This window comes from Pseudoliparis swirei, chromosome 1, assembly GCF_029220125.1.
Source record: "Pseudoliparis swirei isolate HS2019 ecotype Mariana Trench chromosome 1, NWPU_hadal_v1, whole genome shotgun sequence".
Classification (NCBI taxonomy): domain Eukaryota; kingdom Metazoa; phylum Chordata; class Actinopteri; order Perciformes; family Liparidae; genus Pseudoliparis; species Pseudoliparis swirei.
Window position 1 is genome coordinate 18,716,406 of NC_079388.1, and position 16,838 is coordinate 18,733,243.

At 41.4% G+C, this 16,838-nt stretch overlaps 2 protein-coding genes across 5 annotated transcripts in view; both read left to right on the forward strand.

The window, feature by feature from the left end:
* The first annotated feature begins 1,450 nt into the window (after positions 1 to 1,450).
* On the forward strand, positions 1,451 to 5,752 carry sh3bgrl3 (SH3 domain binding glutamate-rich protein like 3). Its single transcript, XM_056411909.1, has 3 exons — positions 1,451 to 1,556; positions 3,302 to 3,469; positions 4,343 to 5,752. Exons 1-3 carry the CDS (start codon positions 1,512 to 1,514, stop codon positions 4,406 to 4,408), a joined length of 279 nt encoding a protein of 92 aa, XP_056267884.1. The 5' UTR covers positions 1,451 to 1,511; the 3' UTR covers positions 4,409 to 5,752.
* An 846-nt stretch (positions 5,753 to 6,598) lies between these two features.
* trappc9 (trafficking protein particle complex subunit 9) overlaps positions 6,599 to 16,838 on the forward strand; it is a 148,722-nt gene continuing 138,482 nt past the window's right edge. Inside the window, exons 1-8 of one of the 4 annotated variants that reach the window (XM_056411827.1) lie at positions 6,599 to 6,661; positions 8,374 to 8,956; positions 9,710 to 9,740; positions 10,768 to 10,913; positions 11,810 to 11,935; positions 13,800 to 13,826; positions 14,739 to 14,860; positions 16,553 to 16,678. In XM_056411827.1, coding sequence (XP_056267802.1) covers positions 8,374 to 8,956; positions 9,710 to 9,740; positions 10,768 to 10,913; positions 11,810 to 11,935; positions 13,800 to 13,826; positions 14,739 to 14,860; positions 16,553 to 16,678 — 1,161 coding nt within the window. In that variant the 5' untranslated portion in view covers positions 6,599 to 6,661. Of the gene's footprint in view, positions 6,662 to 8,373; positions 8,958 to 9,709; positions 9,741 to 10,767; positions 10,914 to 11,809; positions 11,936 to 13,799; positions 13,827 to 14,738; positions 14,861 to 16,552; positions 16,679 to 16,838 lie in introns of all 4 variants that reach the window. The other 3 variants (XM_056411845.1, XM_056411837.1, XM_056411854.1) reach the window with 3 other exon arrangements.

A 16,838-nucleotide genomic window follows, 5' to 3' on the forward strand; every position in this document is an offset into this window, starting at 1 on the left:
AAAGTAATGTTAAAAATATCTATAGATCTACATTTTTAATTTATATATTTTATATATATATATATCAATTTATATATATATAATTTTTTTTAATTTTTAAAAAAAATATTATATAACATCAAATATAAATATAAAATACATCCATTCGTGTCTCCAACTCATCAGCCTGTGATTCCTCTCATCACCACTAGGTGGTGCGCATGTGCTGCTGGTGGGGCTGAATTAGGAGGACCTCTAAAAATCAATGAAATAAACAGGCTACTGAGCTCTCTGGTGTCTCCATTACACTTTGACTGATTCACGTTATCAAAGTGGTGCATTTTCACAGGAAATCAGAAAAATGAAGCAGTATTAATTATTGTAGTCAATAATAATGTAATATTATTTCAAATATATATTTTGAAATAAACTGGACAGTGTAAAGCAAATAGGTTCAAATTAACACAATATTGACCGAAGAAAGATCATAAGAAGAATATGTGTTATAAAAAAACAAAAACATCTGAGTTGGATGGAGCAGAAACAACAAAATGAGTCAAAAGTTGTCTGACGAGAAGAAAAGAAAATAAGTAATAGTTGGACAATTATCAAAAGTAAATTAATTATTATAAATATATATTAGTTTATGAGGAGTTTTTTTAAAGGCAATGAAACATCTCAATAAAGTTGTGCGCTATCTCTTTAAACTGAGCAGCCTAGTACACTTTTAGGAGAGAAAAGTCAAGTTTCCCAGAACACAACCAGCCACTTCCGGTCATTGTTTCCAATTTCAAACATGTTTTGAAGGAGAGGAGAAGTAAAGTCTAAACTGATGAGCTCATGTGATAATTCTTTATATTCCGGATTGATTACATGAAACTTAACTTCAACAATCAATGTATTATCGTAACGGTTGTCTTCTGTTGATCGAGTTACAATCACAGAATAGTTTGACGCTACTTATTTCTAATTATTATTACAAAATAAAAAACATAGTTTGTTTATAGACTGTCCAACAAGTGTATTTGTCTCGAAGCCCTCCTGAAACACCACTGTATAAATATGTGTTTATTTGTCTTATAATGAATTAGCTTTGTTTGGGAATATGGAATTATATGGTTTTAAAACACAATATCAACATCCGGATGTTTCCTTCTTTATTTAGTGGTCCTTCTATGTCCTCATTTCTTGAAGAGGCTTCCGGTTCCAAAGTGTAGACTTTTATTATTTAGCTTCTCACTATAATGACTTACAACTTAATGTTGTGTCAGTGTCAGACATGAGTTTCCATAATTAGTGCCGTGTTTGCTTTTTAATTGTTTTCCCTCCGTGTTTTTGACTTTTGTAATCCAACTTTCTATTCGATCTTCCTCTAGCTGTGAAAAAAACTCCGGTCTTTTATTTTGAAAATACCGTTTGACTTCCTTCGCATTTTTATTGTTTAATTCGATAACGGTCGAGCTTGACGCGAGAGAGGAGAGCGACTCAGCGAGCAGAGAACACACGAAAAGGGAGCGGAAGAACCTGCGGCCATGGGAATCAAACTGTATTACACCACCGTCACTGCCTCGCGGACGGTGAGTCGATGTCGCCCCGGAGTTACTACTATATTTTATTTGTGCTCCGAGCTCCAGCGGCGGCGGCGGCGGGCAAACAAAAGCCCCGTCCAGCCGACACACCCCGCGCGCGCTGTCAGTCCCCGCTGAGCGACGCGGCGCGCGGGCCTCAATGTGTGCTCGTCAACGGCTGTAACTGGAACGTCGGCGTTGCCTAGTTACCGAGCGGTCAAACGAAACGTAAAGTGTTTGCAATGGCGTGCACGAAACATTGCAATACCAGTTAGCTAACTAACGAGCCGTTAGACCGACAACAAAACACATTTGTTATTATTAAAAATTAAAAAAAGATGACACTAAGGCACACATTTTGATTGTATAGCTAATTAAAAACGCAACGTTATATCGTAAGTAACGGATATCGTTACTGTTCTCACGGCCTTTTTGTTTGAAAAGCCTTTCAGCGCGAGGGAAGTTGTTTCTATATAGCGTGTTTTTGCTAGGTCAGCTCGTTTTGTTGTTGTAGAAATGTCCCCTAAAAATCTAACGTTAGACCGTAATATACACATATACATATAATAAAACAATACAGTTGTCGTAGCGTCGTCTTGGTAATGTGTCGCGCTTCCTGTACGACAAACGTCAGTTTAAGGGTTTCACGTGTATTGTTTAATTCACGACAACGGTAAAGGCGTTTTTTTACACGACATGCACCGAGCAATACTTGTTTTATGATAATTTTACATATTTGCAAAGTAGCTCACTTTCTTAAACCTTCTTGTTTTAAGTTCCTGTATTTTGGTGGTAAACGTGCACGAGCACCGTGACTCGGAAGAGGAACTCGAGTAAGAGCTGCGTTGTCGTACTTTTTAAAAATTCAGGAAAATGTTAATTATTTGATTTATGTGCTGAGTTTTAAAGCAATAAACTGAGGTTGTAGTTAATTATTCAATATATAATCAAGTCTGCAGATGAACTAACATATTAGCGGTGAGGCAAAGCGCATGCGCAAACACATCTGGAACCTATTAAGTGGGAGGAATCCACCACGGAGTGAACACAGTGCAGCGACGTGCACGAGCGCGTAACTCTCACGTGCACCAGCGCGGCGTGGTAACCCGAAGAAGTCTGTGATCGATGACGCGTCTCTCTGCCTCATTGTTCCGGGCTGTCGTTTTATCCTGTCAATTCTATTCTTTCTTTTCTTTTTTAATTAGTTTAAAAATCAGATTCACTCTGGAAAATGTATTTATTATGTTTTTAATGTGTTTTTAAACATGCCGGCCTTTTTAATCCCCATTTTTTTTTAAATGTGCTCCCTCTCTTCATGCATCTCAGAGAAGTTTAATATTCGCTTCCCACGGCGGCACTTCCAGAAGGTTTTTCCACTCCGTGCCTCAGACATAAAAACAAAATACTTTGTCGACTCCAATAACTTTGTGCTTCACACGATTCAGCGACTTTTTGTGGAAAGCTATTTTTTTGTTTTTGCGAGGGTGTGGTGACTGAACTACCCCCCCCCCCCCCCACACACACACACAACCAACTTCCTCATTCGCCACCACAAGATAGCAGCATCACAGCCGAGGTCAGTTAATCATCACCGTGAGGCGGATGACACCGCCGCTTTTTAAAGGCACAGCCTCAAGAAGTACTCACGCCATTTCTATTGCGCCATGAAAAAAAAAAATGTTTAAATGACCTTGAGGAGACGCGACATTGACAGTTTGACCTTCTTCTCATGATCGATGTCGTCGTCTGTCCAGGTGAAGTCCCAGCAGGCCGACGTGATGCGGATCCTGGAGAGCAAGAGCATCCGGTACGAGCTCATCGACATCTCCGTGGGCCGCGAGCTGTGCGACGAGATGAGGAGCAAGGCGGGGAACCCCGCGGCCGTCCCCCCCCAGCTGTTCAACGAGGACCAGTACTGCGGGGTGAGGGGCGCACACACACACACACACACACACACACACACACCTGCGGGCGGCGCCCGGCGGGGCGAGCCGTCACGGTATCGGCGCGAGCGTCGGACCGCCGAAGATCAACGTTCACGAGACACAGAGACGACACCGCTGGATCTAGAACTGAAGAAATCCTTTAGTTGACTTCCTCTGCTCACGACAGACGAAGAAGAGTTCCTGTTTATGTTTACTGTGTGTGGGTGTGTGTTTGCTTTGTGTGTGTGTGTGTGCAGTTGTGTTTGTGTGTGTTTGTGCGAGCGTGTGTGTGTTTGCGTTTGTGTGTCCGCATGTGTGTTCGCGTGTGTATGTTCATGGTTGTGTGTATTTGTGTGTGTGTGTGCATGTGTGTTCGCGTGTGTGTGTTTGTTTGCAAATTTGTGTGTGTGTTTATTCTTGCGCGTGTGTGTGATTGTTCGTGTGTGTGTGTTTGCGTGTGTGTACGCGCGTGTGTGTTCATGTGTGTATGTTCATGGTTGTGTGTATTTGTGTGTGCCTTCATGCGTGTGTGTGTGTGTTAGCGCATGTGTGTGTTCGCGTTTGTGTGTGTAACGGTCAGTCTTGTCCCCACGTTGTTGCACACATGACCTCTTGTGGTTCCAGTGTGATGTCTCTCTCTCTCTCTCTCTCGCTCTCTGGTCTCAGATCAGTTCTGCTGAACGGTGACGACTTGAAACGGTGAAACTGTTCCTGAGCTCAGTTTCCAGAACATTTGCAAACCAAACCTCTTCTGAGGCGACGCAGCCGTCCAATCAGAACGCGTTTGCCTGACGCTCTCTCTCTCGCTCTCTCTCTCTCTGCCTCTCTCTCTCTCTCTCTCTCTCTCTCTCTCTCTCTGCCTCTCCGCAGGACTACGGCATGTTGTCCGAGGCGGTGGAAGACGACACGGTGGACCAACTTCTGAAGCTGGCGTGAGGAATGCGGCGCGTGACTCTCAGTCTTACCCCCCCCCCCCCACACACACACACACACACCCGCACGCACACACACACACACACACAACCCTAATGGAGGCCCTTCTCTTTCTCCACCACTGTTGGTTTCCACTCACTTTCAATGCCATAATGAAGAATGCCAAATATCAACACGACCCCCCCCCCCCTCCTCCTGCACCATGTAGACTGAATCTGTTTGTTTCTTCCTCTTCTTCTTGCTGATCCTTTTTGATTTTGTTCTCTCCGTCTACCAGACTAGCGAATTATGAAACTTAAAGATGTTTTTTTTTGGCCTGTCGCTTCACGCAGTATTTGAGGAACGGTTTGGTTCTGAGGTGGGAACCCACTGACGGGTTTCGAGGGGCGATGATGCCAACGGAACAAAAAGGACAAACGTTAAAGAGTAGAAATTACATCGATTAAGACACAAAAACGTCTCGGATACATTTCCTTCCTCACTTTAAATCATGTATTGTAGATGGTAGTTTGTGATCTTTTAGGTTTACACCAAAAGGAATCAGTGTACTTTGTCATCACCCACAGTGTCTTAAAATATATATATATATATATCTAAATATGAATATAAATATATAATATAAATATGTATATAAATATATTTATATAAATATATATATAATATATATATATTCCCATATAATACCGCCTGAGATCTCATACCGCCTTAAATCTGACATTTTCAAATTGTTCTCACTGTTGCTCTCAAGGTTCAGAATGTGGGACTTGGCGCCATCTAGTGGTGAGGTTTGTGAATTGCAACCAACTAAAACTCAGAGGCTGACTGCAGTGGTAACATAAAAAGGATGTGAACTTTTTTTTTAGCTTTCAAAGTAAAGGTCTTACTCGCCGCAGGGAAACATGAAGGCTTCACTTATTGGCGCTGTCATGTCTGCACATTAATTCAGTTATAAATATACATCACGTTCATGTTGTTGAGTTACTTGTGTTGTTTTTTTAAATATCGAGAACCTCATGTTTACCTTTTTATCACTCTTAACTTCTTTCCAACCCCCCACCCTCCCTCCTTGCAGACGGCCTTCACACACAATGTTTGCGCTCGGTTTAGTGCGTCGATGGTTGTCGACGTTCGCCTGTGTCTGTTCACTCTGAATCATGTTTTACACATTCCATATCTCTCTCTCTCTCTATCTCTCCATCTCTGAGCTCCTACTTTGCTTTTGGACCAACTCCCCGTGACCAAAAAAAAGTGAAAAAGAAAAATGGGGGACTAAAATGCTGTTGTCTTCCAAGAAGATTCTGAGTGATTGATTGGTGAATGCAAATTAATAAAATGGAGTTCAAGCTACATGTCTGGAATATTTGTTTTTACTTTTTAAATGTTTTTATCCGTGGGACTTTGAATACAAAATAAGTGTACAAATCAACTGTGGCCCAATACAAAGGAAAACTATACTTAGTTAAAATGAGTTTTTTTCTATTCCTAGTCCTTGTTTTAATGGAGGATTCACCGAGCTGGTCACGAGGGCGTCACTTTCTATTTTTGCAAGCCAGTGAAATATTCTGCCAATAAAAGTCACATGAAGGACGTCTTACACTCTGATCTTCAGTGTCAGCACTTTTATAATGCTCCATGTAAGCGTCACATTATTTCACAACTGCAATGCAGACTATCATTAATATGTTCTGTGTAGTGTAAAATATGACTGCAGGTTTCTAGAAATGGATCTAGTTTGCTAGTTTAAACTTAAATTCATACAAACTAGTTAAATATGATTGGATAATATGAGGTAATTCATATGAAATATGTATTCTAATTAAGAATAATCCGTAATTATATCATCATGCATGTGAAGAACAACTTTAATCAATATTCTGCTCCATCGCAGTACCTCATTTGTTCGTTAGGTGGTGCTGTTGTGGTTTCTTCTTTTACAGAAGAAGAAGAGATGCAACCGGAAACCTTGATGCTGATTTCAAACTAAAACCAAAACGTCGTAGTATGTTGAACACGACATTGCATCTTGCTTTAGTTTCACGAACAAGATACACATATAAAACTCCACAAAATCGTGGACATACTACTTGGTAAAAGTTGAGAAAGAAACAGCTCGCACCGCAGCTTTGTCGTCACACGTCCCCCGTTATGGTTTTACTTTGAAAATCCCCACCGGATGTTCCGCGGTTGATTAGCTTCAGGTGTTGCAGAACATCCGAAGAAGGAAGCTGTAAACATTTTTGACAGGTTACGGCCGAGGTAAGCTGAATATATTAATGTATTTTTGTGTATGGAAGACAGAAAAAAAAGAACAAAATACGTCACCGAGCTGATTAATGACGTAGTTATTTCAGTCTGCGTGACAACTAATTCATATGTCAGCTAGCTAAGCCAAGCTAGCTAAAAAAACAAACGTTTTGAGACTAATATAACGTTAGTTAACGTTCATTAAGACATGTCTCACGATATTAAATTATATAAATACACCTTAACGACACGGGGGGCACATTTAGCCACTGTAATAATGTAAACTGCCAAATTTAGCTGTCATTTCTTGGTTGTTTATATCGGCAAAGACAGCAGCAGGTGTAACGGTGACGTTGTCTTTTATGTTAACAAAACCATACAGTTTGTAAATAATTATTTAGGAGTCGCTGGAACCATAGTTTCCATCCTCTACGCTTTATAGTCTCCAAGCAGCACTTCTTCATTCAAACGTTAAAAGGAGACACATCAGGTGTTGATCACCGGAAGTAACCATGGACCAAAACATATTTAACTAGAACGGGCACTCGGTAGAGCGCATACCTTCGCATATCACAAGATTGGGCATTGAATTATGAACATGTTGGCATTAGTTGCATGCCAATTGGATAAAAATGGATCGTGCTATGGTAAAAAGAAGATTTTGACCTTTTCTTGACCTTGACCTTTGAGCCGATCGATCCCAAAATCTAATCAAATGGTCCCCGGATAATAACCAATCATCCCACCAAATTTCATGCGATTCGGTTTAATACTTTTTGAGTTATGCGAGTAACATGCATACGCATAAATAAATAAATACACAGCGATCAAAACATAACCTTCCGCATTTTCAATGTGAAGGTAATTAGTGTATTTATATCTCTGCAATGTGTTATTCTTTTTTAATTAGATGTCTCACTGCTCAAGGATCGGTGCACAAAAGAAATCAGATAATTTCTACTGCCTAGCTCTAGAAATATTGACTCCTAAACGTCCCTAAACAGTGTTGATGATTTGCATCTCTTTGATGTGATGCTATTCATCTCTTAGATAGAAATGAATATAAAATAAAGCTGGCAGCCTTTAAGCCAACATGTTGGTTATCAACTGGAATTCATGATGGACGGAGTTTGAAGACAGACGCTCGATACAAACTTGGTAAAATCGCTCTTCAAGTCGAGGATCTTTAAACGTATCGATCCTAAAAAGCTAAAAGTCATAAACGTCTAGAGAAATCTAAAAGCACACGCCGATACCAATTTCCTGTTTTCTCCTGAGTAAGTTGTTCTGCTTTTATTGGAACTCCTTTATTAGAATTAACAGGGTTCGTACGGTCATGGAAAACCTGGAAAAGTCAAGGAATTTTAAAATGGTCATTTCCAGGCCTGGAAAAGTCCTGGAAAAAACTTAAATCATAAAAGTTTTGGAAAAGTCATGGAAATGTGTTATAATCACGTGTTCATTTACGCCGAGTTTGGAATAATTAATACGTTTTTTTAAAGAAAGCCGCTCAAAATATAAGCCGGCGTACGCTCTCGATACGCAACATTTTCAAACATGTTCATGTTTATACCGAAATTTCAGTTTGGTCATGGAAATGTGGTTTAAAGTCCTGGAAATCCATCGGTCAGCATGTGTAAGAACCCTGAATTAAGTTGCGTTAATAAGACGCTCAGAGTGTGTCTCGGGTGAATACGATGACGCTGTTTTTTCTTCTCCCGCAGATGAGCGTGCCGGACTACATGCAGTGTGCCGAGGACCACCAGACGGTCCTCGTGGTGGTCCAGCCGGTCGGCGTCGTGCCGGAGGACCAGTTCTTCAAGATCTACAAGCGGATCTCCAGCGTGAGCCAGGTGAGCATCCGGGACTCCCAGCGGCTGCTCTACATCCGCTACCGCCACCACTACCTGCCGGAGAACAACGAGTGGGGCGACTTCCAGACGCACCGCAAGGTGGTGGGCCTCATCTGCGTCACGGCCTGCGCCTCGGCCAAGGAGTGGCCGCAGACCGCCGAGCGCTTCCACGGCCAGAAGGAGGTGTACGGCGCCACGCTGTACGACTCCCGCCTGCTGGTGTTCGGGCTGCGGGGCGACGTCGCCGAGCAGCAGCGCACCGACGTGGCCTTCTACCCCGGCTTCGAGGACTGCCCCGACGTGGAGAAGAGGGTGGACGACTTCGTGGAGTCCATCTTCATCGTGCTGGAGTCCAAGCGGCTCGACCGGGCCACGGACAAGTCCGGGGACAAGATCCCGCTGCTCTGCGTGCCCTTCGAGAAGAAGGACTTTGTGGGGTTGGACACGGACAGCAGGTGAGCAGTCAGAGGAGGCTTTCGCGATCTCCACGGGCGACGGGATCGGCTGCGTTTGCTCGTTACGGTGTTCCTACGCTCATGGAAAACCTGGAAAAGTCATGGCATTTTACAATGGTCATTTCCAGGCCTGGAAAAAACTTAAATCATAAAAGTTTTGGAAAAGTCAAGGAAATGTGTTATGATCACATGTTCATTTACGCCGAGTTTAAAATAATGAATATGTTTTTTAAAGAAAGACGCTCAAAATATAAGCCGGCGTGCGCTCTCGATACGCCAAATGTTCTATATTTTTTATGTTTATACCGAGATTTCAGTTTGGTCTGGGAAATTTGTTTTAAAGTCCTGGAAAAGTCCTGGAAAAAACTTAAATCATAAAAGTTTTAGAAAAGTCATGGAAATGTGTTATAATCACGTGTTCATTTACGCCGAGTTTGAAATAATTAATATGTTTTTTAAAGAAAGACGCTCAAGATATAAGCCGGCGTACGCTCTCGATACACAACATTTTCAAAATTTTGCATGTTTATACCGAGATTTCAGTTTGGTCATGGACATTTGGTTTAAAGTCCTGGAAATCCATCGGTCAGCATGTGTAAGAACCCCGTCGTTACGTCTCAGCCTCGCCTGCTCTAAGAATTCTCCTCTCAAAAAGCATCCGTCTCTTCAACATTTTTTGCTGCGTTCAATTTCATTTATTTACCTTGCTTTGTGTGTGTTTCTTCTTCTTCTGTTTTGTTTTCTCTCACACTGCCCCGTGAGTTTATTGTTGGGTGCGAAAAGGTGAGACGTCAGATAAGTCGAGTGAACCCACGTCCCGATCCCGTCGGCTCGAGCCCGACCTCTGCGCTGTTGTGCATTTTGCTCACGATTCCAAAGCCAAAAATTCATCGCTCCTCCTGCAGCTTTCAATTCACACACAAACTCACGGAAATATCCCGACGGCTTGTGTTAAATTCCCGCTTGATGAGTAAAAACTGTCGGCTAAACGGTCCGTTTGGCCGTAGGTACTGGCCACGGATCATGGATCTTTTTTGAGACGTTGCCTTCCCGGCGACTCATTAAAAAAACACATTCCTTAACGGCCTCCATGTCCAAAGATCCAGTTTAATAGCTGAGGATCGGCCTCCTTTTCATTTGACTGTCGACTCTCTGAGCTGCGTTCTGAGATGTTGCGTATGGCTTATTGTCCGAATGTTGAAGTGGCTTTGCACAACGGGGTTCATATACCCCCCCCTCCCCTCTTATCCTGGTGTAGCCGCTCCTCCCTTAGTCCCCGTGTCTTTTGGGGTCGTAGGTCGGCTCCGGCTCCGCCCCCTTGTTTCCGTTGCTCCGCCCTCGTGCTCGTGCTTTCCCCCCCGCTGCGTACATCTCCTTCTGTCGCCGACCGGTAGGACTCACTCGAGTCTCCTCTCCCGGCTCCCTGTGCAAGTCGCAGCTGTTTTCGTGAGAATAGATTCACGATATGAATAAAACCAAAATCTAAGTCTGAAAATATGTATATAAATATATATATATATATATATACACACAAATAAATACACATATAAATATATATTTATTTATAAATAAATATGTATTTATGTATATATATATATATTTATATACATATATTTATATTAATATATATTAATATATTGATAGATAGATATAGATGTATAAATATATATACATATTTATATACATATATATATATATATATTTAATATATATAATAAATATATATATATATATAATAAATAAATAAGTCTATCTACACTGCCGTTACCTGAACATGTCCCCCCCCCCCCTCTACCTGCTGCTCTCTCAGGCATTATAAGAAGCGTTGCCAGGGCCGGATGAGGAAGCACGTCGGAGACCTGTGTCTCCAGGCAGGCATGTTGCAGGACGCCCTGGTCCACTATCACATGGCCGTGGAGCTGCTCAGGGGCGTCAATGACTTCCTGTGGCTGGGGGGTAAGTCGGGAGGAGGGCGGCTTGTTTGGACTTCATTGTTGTTGACGGTTTACTACATGTGTCAGCGCCTGACCTTTAGAGGTCAATGCCGGTATTACGATTTTATAGTTAGTTTTTTTAACGTTTTTAAAGTTTGGTTAATCAAGATTTGTGACACGATTTTACAGTTAATAAAAAATAATCTACATAAATACCTCCAATGCAGCGTAGGAAATGTACATATTTTTTAGCGGTAAATTGTTCCCCCACTGACTGAAACCCAGGAATTAAAAAATAAATTGGGGCACTTTTTGAAACTTATGAAATAACATTTAACCTTTTTTCAACAATAATAAATATACTTATTGAGGCTTACAGGATATGAGCAAAAAAGACTATTAGACAATAATAAGACTATTAGACAGTACAGAATACACATTCAAAGTGTTTTCTTCGTTTCTTTTTACAAAAAACGTAAATCCGACAATCCTATTCAATTTGATTCTTATTTCTTTGTGGTTATTTATTAAATTTTTCAATTATAATATTTCTAATTAAGAATTTTTTTATTATTTCTTTGTTTTTTTATAATTCAAAATTATATTTATTGAATCTTTTGTTTACTCACCCAGTACAGACAATACAGACAAGACACACAACAAAGAACAAAACACTATTAAATTATCTAAATTATGGGGCATCTGTTGCCCTCCTGGTGATATCAGGGGCAATATTATATTTCTCAGGGGCAGTTTTGACCTTTGCCCTCGTGTGTTTCCGACGCTGCTCAGTGGTGCAGTTCCACCTGTGCTAAGCCAAGAAAGACCAATACTTTGACCGCGTCAATTTCCAATTTTAGCTTCCGATCTATAAGAGAAGGAATGATGGGAGCTTCTGTTCCTCTGTTCCCCTTCCAGCCGCGCTGGAGGGTTTGTGTTCGGCCTCCGTCATATTCCACTACCCAGGGGGCACGGCGGGGAAGACCGCGGGCCGGAAGCCGAGCGTCTCCCAGCCGGCCGACGCGGGGAAACGCCACAGGCCAGGTGAGCGTCGCTCTGAAGCTTTATTTTGAAAAACGTCGCCCCGGACGCGACGGCGGTCGCGAGAGCGTCGCCGCCGACTCCAACGCCGCGCCGCTTCCTTTGTGTTCACACGTAACTTCATCGAATCTTTTCCCTGTTATTAACACGCTGTGACTCGCTGTGTGAGGCCGGCATGTTTCTCTGAGGATCAGTTTAAGGTTGCTCGTAATAATTTATTGCATCATTAATAATGTACTACAGGTGGTTATTGTTGAAGTGTTGTCAGCTTCTACTTAACCAGGTTGTGCCCGTGTTCTATTTTTAAAATGTAGATATACACTTATTTTTATATATTTAATTCATGGAATTTGTATCAATATATATTTAGAAATGTGTATATATATATATATATATTATTTTTATTTTTTTTATTTTTATTTATATGAATAAATATATTTATTTATATATATTTATATATACATAATTATTGATATATAAATGTATTTATATATTTATATTAGGGCTGTCAATCGATGAAAAAAAATTAACTAATTAATCGCACATTTTGAAATTCATTAATCGCGATTAAAAGTATTTTTTTCTTCTAAAGACTAAATCTTCTAAATGAACGAGTAATCCCTTCAGACAGCGTGCATTTTAGACACTTGTTTAATTGAATTCTTTTTTAAAGACAAAACTTCACACAGAGCTGTGTTTTCAAAGAGGCTCCTACATATAAAGTGTCAGTGAGGTATTTAATATCGTGGATGATAAATTGTTTCTTCAGTGAAACATCAGATTAGTAAACAAGGTGTATTAGAGACCCCATTGGTCCTGTCATCTTTAACACTGAGCAGCAGAACCAGTGGCCTTGGTAAACTGACAAATATGTCACGTTAACCCTCTGGAGGCTGGGGGCATTTTCTCGATTTTACAAAACAATGTAAATTCACCTTTTAAAGTCTTTTGCATGTGACACATCCCAGTGTTTCCCCCACCATTCTATCAGGGTGAGGCCCCGCCCCCCTGTCATGTTCTCTATAGCGCCAGATTACAGCAGAAGTAATGTACGGTTCTTTCCTTAAAGACGTCTTTGTTCTTTTATTAAACTAAACGTCTGTTGTTGGTCGTCTCTCCAGCAGCATGTCATTCTGTCTCCACGTGTCGGTCACTCTTCTCGGCTCTCCGTCTCGCCGCAGAGCTCCATGCCGGCGTGTCTGCTCGGGGCGGAGAAGAAAAAAAAAGTCCCCTTTACCTTCCGCCCCGCGTCACCGACACGTCGCCCTCTGCTCCTCTGTGAATATCGAGGAGCAGACGGGAGGAAGGAGGCGGACTGCCGCGGCTTGACACTCAGAGGAGTGCAACAACTTCAACGACACCGGAAGTAAACAAAGTTGCGTTAATTGCGGTAAAATATTTTAGTGCGTTAATCGCGGCCAAATTAATCGCATAGATTAACGCGTTAACGCTGACAGCTCTAATATATACATATATATATATATATTTATTTGTATACATACATACATTGATTTATGTGTATATTTTTATTTATTTATATATACACACTTTAAGCGATATCGACGCCGCCCCTTTGCTCCCTCTTTGCCCTGTGTGCACTCTGAAACCATCGGCTGGACCGTTTATCGCACACCACTCGTGTGTGTGTGTGTGTTCTCCTGCACCTGCCAATCAAAATCCAGGACGGCCTCCTTCAAAAACGAAGCCACTAGAGATTTATTAAAAAGCGTTCCTTTTTGTTTTGCGTGTCAGGAGTTTCTCGTGACTCTCGATTAGTTTTCTGGGAGAGCGTCTGCAGCCACTCGGCTCCCTGTGGGACTAACACCGCGTCACCCAGTGAATCTGCATTCTTTGTCTCCACCTATAGGAGCTCAGGAGGTTCTCATTGACCCAGGTATGGTATGCCTAACCCACCTGTAGCTCTTGTAGACAACAACCTGCCTCATCTTGTGGTCACGTGTTGCCCTGTGTTTCATCCTCCATCATCAGCTTCCTGATTGCTATGGTTTATTATTTTCTTTTTCGAGAAGTGATTGATGTGTCCCCCCCACACACACACACACTTCTCCAGGTCGTGTTCCCTCCTGTGTTGGTTTCCTGTCACCTTTTTATTTTTTCTTAACTCACCTGCTCTCTCTCTCAGCCATGCATTTGGGGATCAGTATCACACGACTACAAATAAAAATGCATGAAATAGTCACTCTGAGGAGCCTCTATTTTTATAAATATTATTATCTGACATCCTCTTGATTTATTATGATTATGAAAAAAAAATCTGACATTTAATGTTTCTCCGTTGCATGTCTCTCAAACCACCAGCAGGTGGCAGCACCAGCGGTGCATACTTTAATTTCCTCACTTTCGTAATCTAAAGAAATTATAATCGTACTTTATTATCGGCGCAATCATCGCCTGAAACTGGCCTAAAAAGTCGTGCAACGCGGCGTCCCAGTAGTCTCATTTCGGAGGCCTCCAAAATAGTCATGACATCTCTTCCTGCTTGCGTCAGGGAGGGAGGGGGGGGGGGGAGCGAGGGACGATTTTGGTGTTTATGATTTTTAAAACATTTCACAGTTTCATTCAACATCATAAACGTTAACAGTCTTCTTGTGAACACCATTTTATATATACATTTATATATATATGTGTGTATATATAAAATGCATGTGGCGTGGTCGTAATTGGTGGATTTAAGTTTCCCCTCCTTCCCTTCGCCATTCGTTTCCTTTCCTTTTGTGAAGGTCCGGTCACATCAGTGGCGTTCCAACGCTGACCGCGTGCCGCTCTCTTTTCTCTCCGAGTGCAGGCGCCCTCACGGCCAACGGCATCAGCGCCGACACCAGCACCGAGATCGGGAGAGCCAAGAACTGCCTGAGCCCCGAGGACATCATCGAGAAGTACAAAGAGGCCATCTCCTACTACGGGAAGGTAATTACACACGCACACGCACACACACACACACACACACACACACACACATGCTGTTGTTGATTAACTCAGTGGTTCTCAAATGCTGAATTATTATTTAAATAACAAATGTTTGTGACTCCTCCATCTTTGCTTAAAAAAAGAATATAATTATTTTGTAATCACTTTCAATTAAACCAGTTTCCTCCGTCAGGCAAAAAACGAATACAACTCTCCAATCACTTTATGAGAATACAAATACAGTTTATATATATATATATAAATATATTTTTGTCTTTATATAAATAAATAAATAAATATATGCTTACTTATTTATATATTTATTTATATATATATATGTATAAATATATTTTTGTATTTATATAAATAAATAAATATATATTTATTTATATATATAAATATATTTTTGTATTTATATAAATAAATAGGTATTTACTAGTGCTGTGAAAAATAACGCGTTAATTAAATTACAGGTTTAACTAGTTTTTTTTTTTTTTAACACATTTAACGCATGCGCAGAATGAGCTTCCAATCCGTCTGTTGTTGGTCGTCTCTACAGCAGCGTGTCATTCTGTCTCTAGTGTCGCGTTAACACGACTCCGATCTCCGTCTCGCGTGCCGCAGAGCTCGGATGCCGGCGTGTGCGCGCACATCGGGACGAAAAAAAGTCACTTGCACCCCCCCCCCCCCTCCTCCCGTCAACAACTCTTCTCGGAGCTCTTGCCTGTCTTGAGAGCCCTGTAAATGTATATATGTGATTAATCATGATTAATCCACAGAAACCTGTGATTAACCTGATTAAAAATTGTAATCGTTTCACAGCCCTAGTATTTTCTTATAAAATAAGCTGTATTGTTTTATACTGCTGGGGATCTCTGGGAGAAAAGGGTAAATATAAAATAAAAATTAAGATGTATACATTTTATTTTGTTATCATCCACTTTTTGATTTTTAATCATGCTTCCACAGTATTAAATAGATAAATGCTCCATGACGGTGTGAGGAGTTTGTGTGTGTAGTACTCACCCGTGCCACCAGGGGGCAGTGTTTGATTATGTTTGAGTGCAGAACTAACTTGTTTGAGCGGCCTCAGACCACCACGTGCTTGTTTCTGAACGTTGGGACTCATGAACAGGCACGAGAGCTTGTGTAATCTCTGGAAATAATACAACTTTATATTTTTGATACACTATATCGCAGAAAACATGAATAATGTAATCTCGTCAAAGACACAAAGAATATTATTGACGTATCCTTAATGCTCCGGGAAGGAACCCTGTGTTTTATCTCCATTATTATAATTGACCTTTTTCTTTTTTTTCTTCTTCACACTGACCTCCCTCGGCCCTTATTACCTAATAACCGGCTCATTCATAATTCAATTACCTCTCATAGCCACTCAGATATTAATTGAATTAGCGGACGCAGTGAGTGGAAGTTTAAGGGACTGTGGGATAAAAAAAGAAGAAGAAATAAGTGCTTTCAGTGTTAAGAAGCCTCAGCTCAGGTTATTAAAAAAAATCTATGGAAGGAAATCCCTTAAAAAACAACAACACTGGACAGTGAGTGATGAGGCTGCTCGCATGTTAATGAAAACACATTCTATCTGATCACGAGGTCGCAGGAGTCAAGGCGACCCTCATCGACTTCGTTTTTCATAAACCGAGCACCCCCCCCTCTTATCTCCCTCAGTATAAGACCGCCGGCGTCATCGAGCTGGAGGCGTGCGTGAAGGCGGTCCGGGTGCTCGCCATGCAGAAGAGGGCGAGGGAGGCCTCCGAGTTCCTGCAGAACGCCGTCTACATCAACCTGGGACAGGTGAGGCGGCAGGAAGTCGTACACACAACCCTCGCCCAGGGATTTAAATCATTATATTTCTTCTGTAGCTCGAGAGTTTCATCCTTCAGGTCTTCTTCTTGTGTGTCATGTGACCGACGGCACCCAATTAGAAAAATATACTCTGATGTGTTTCCCCCCC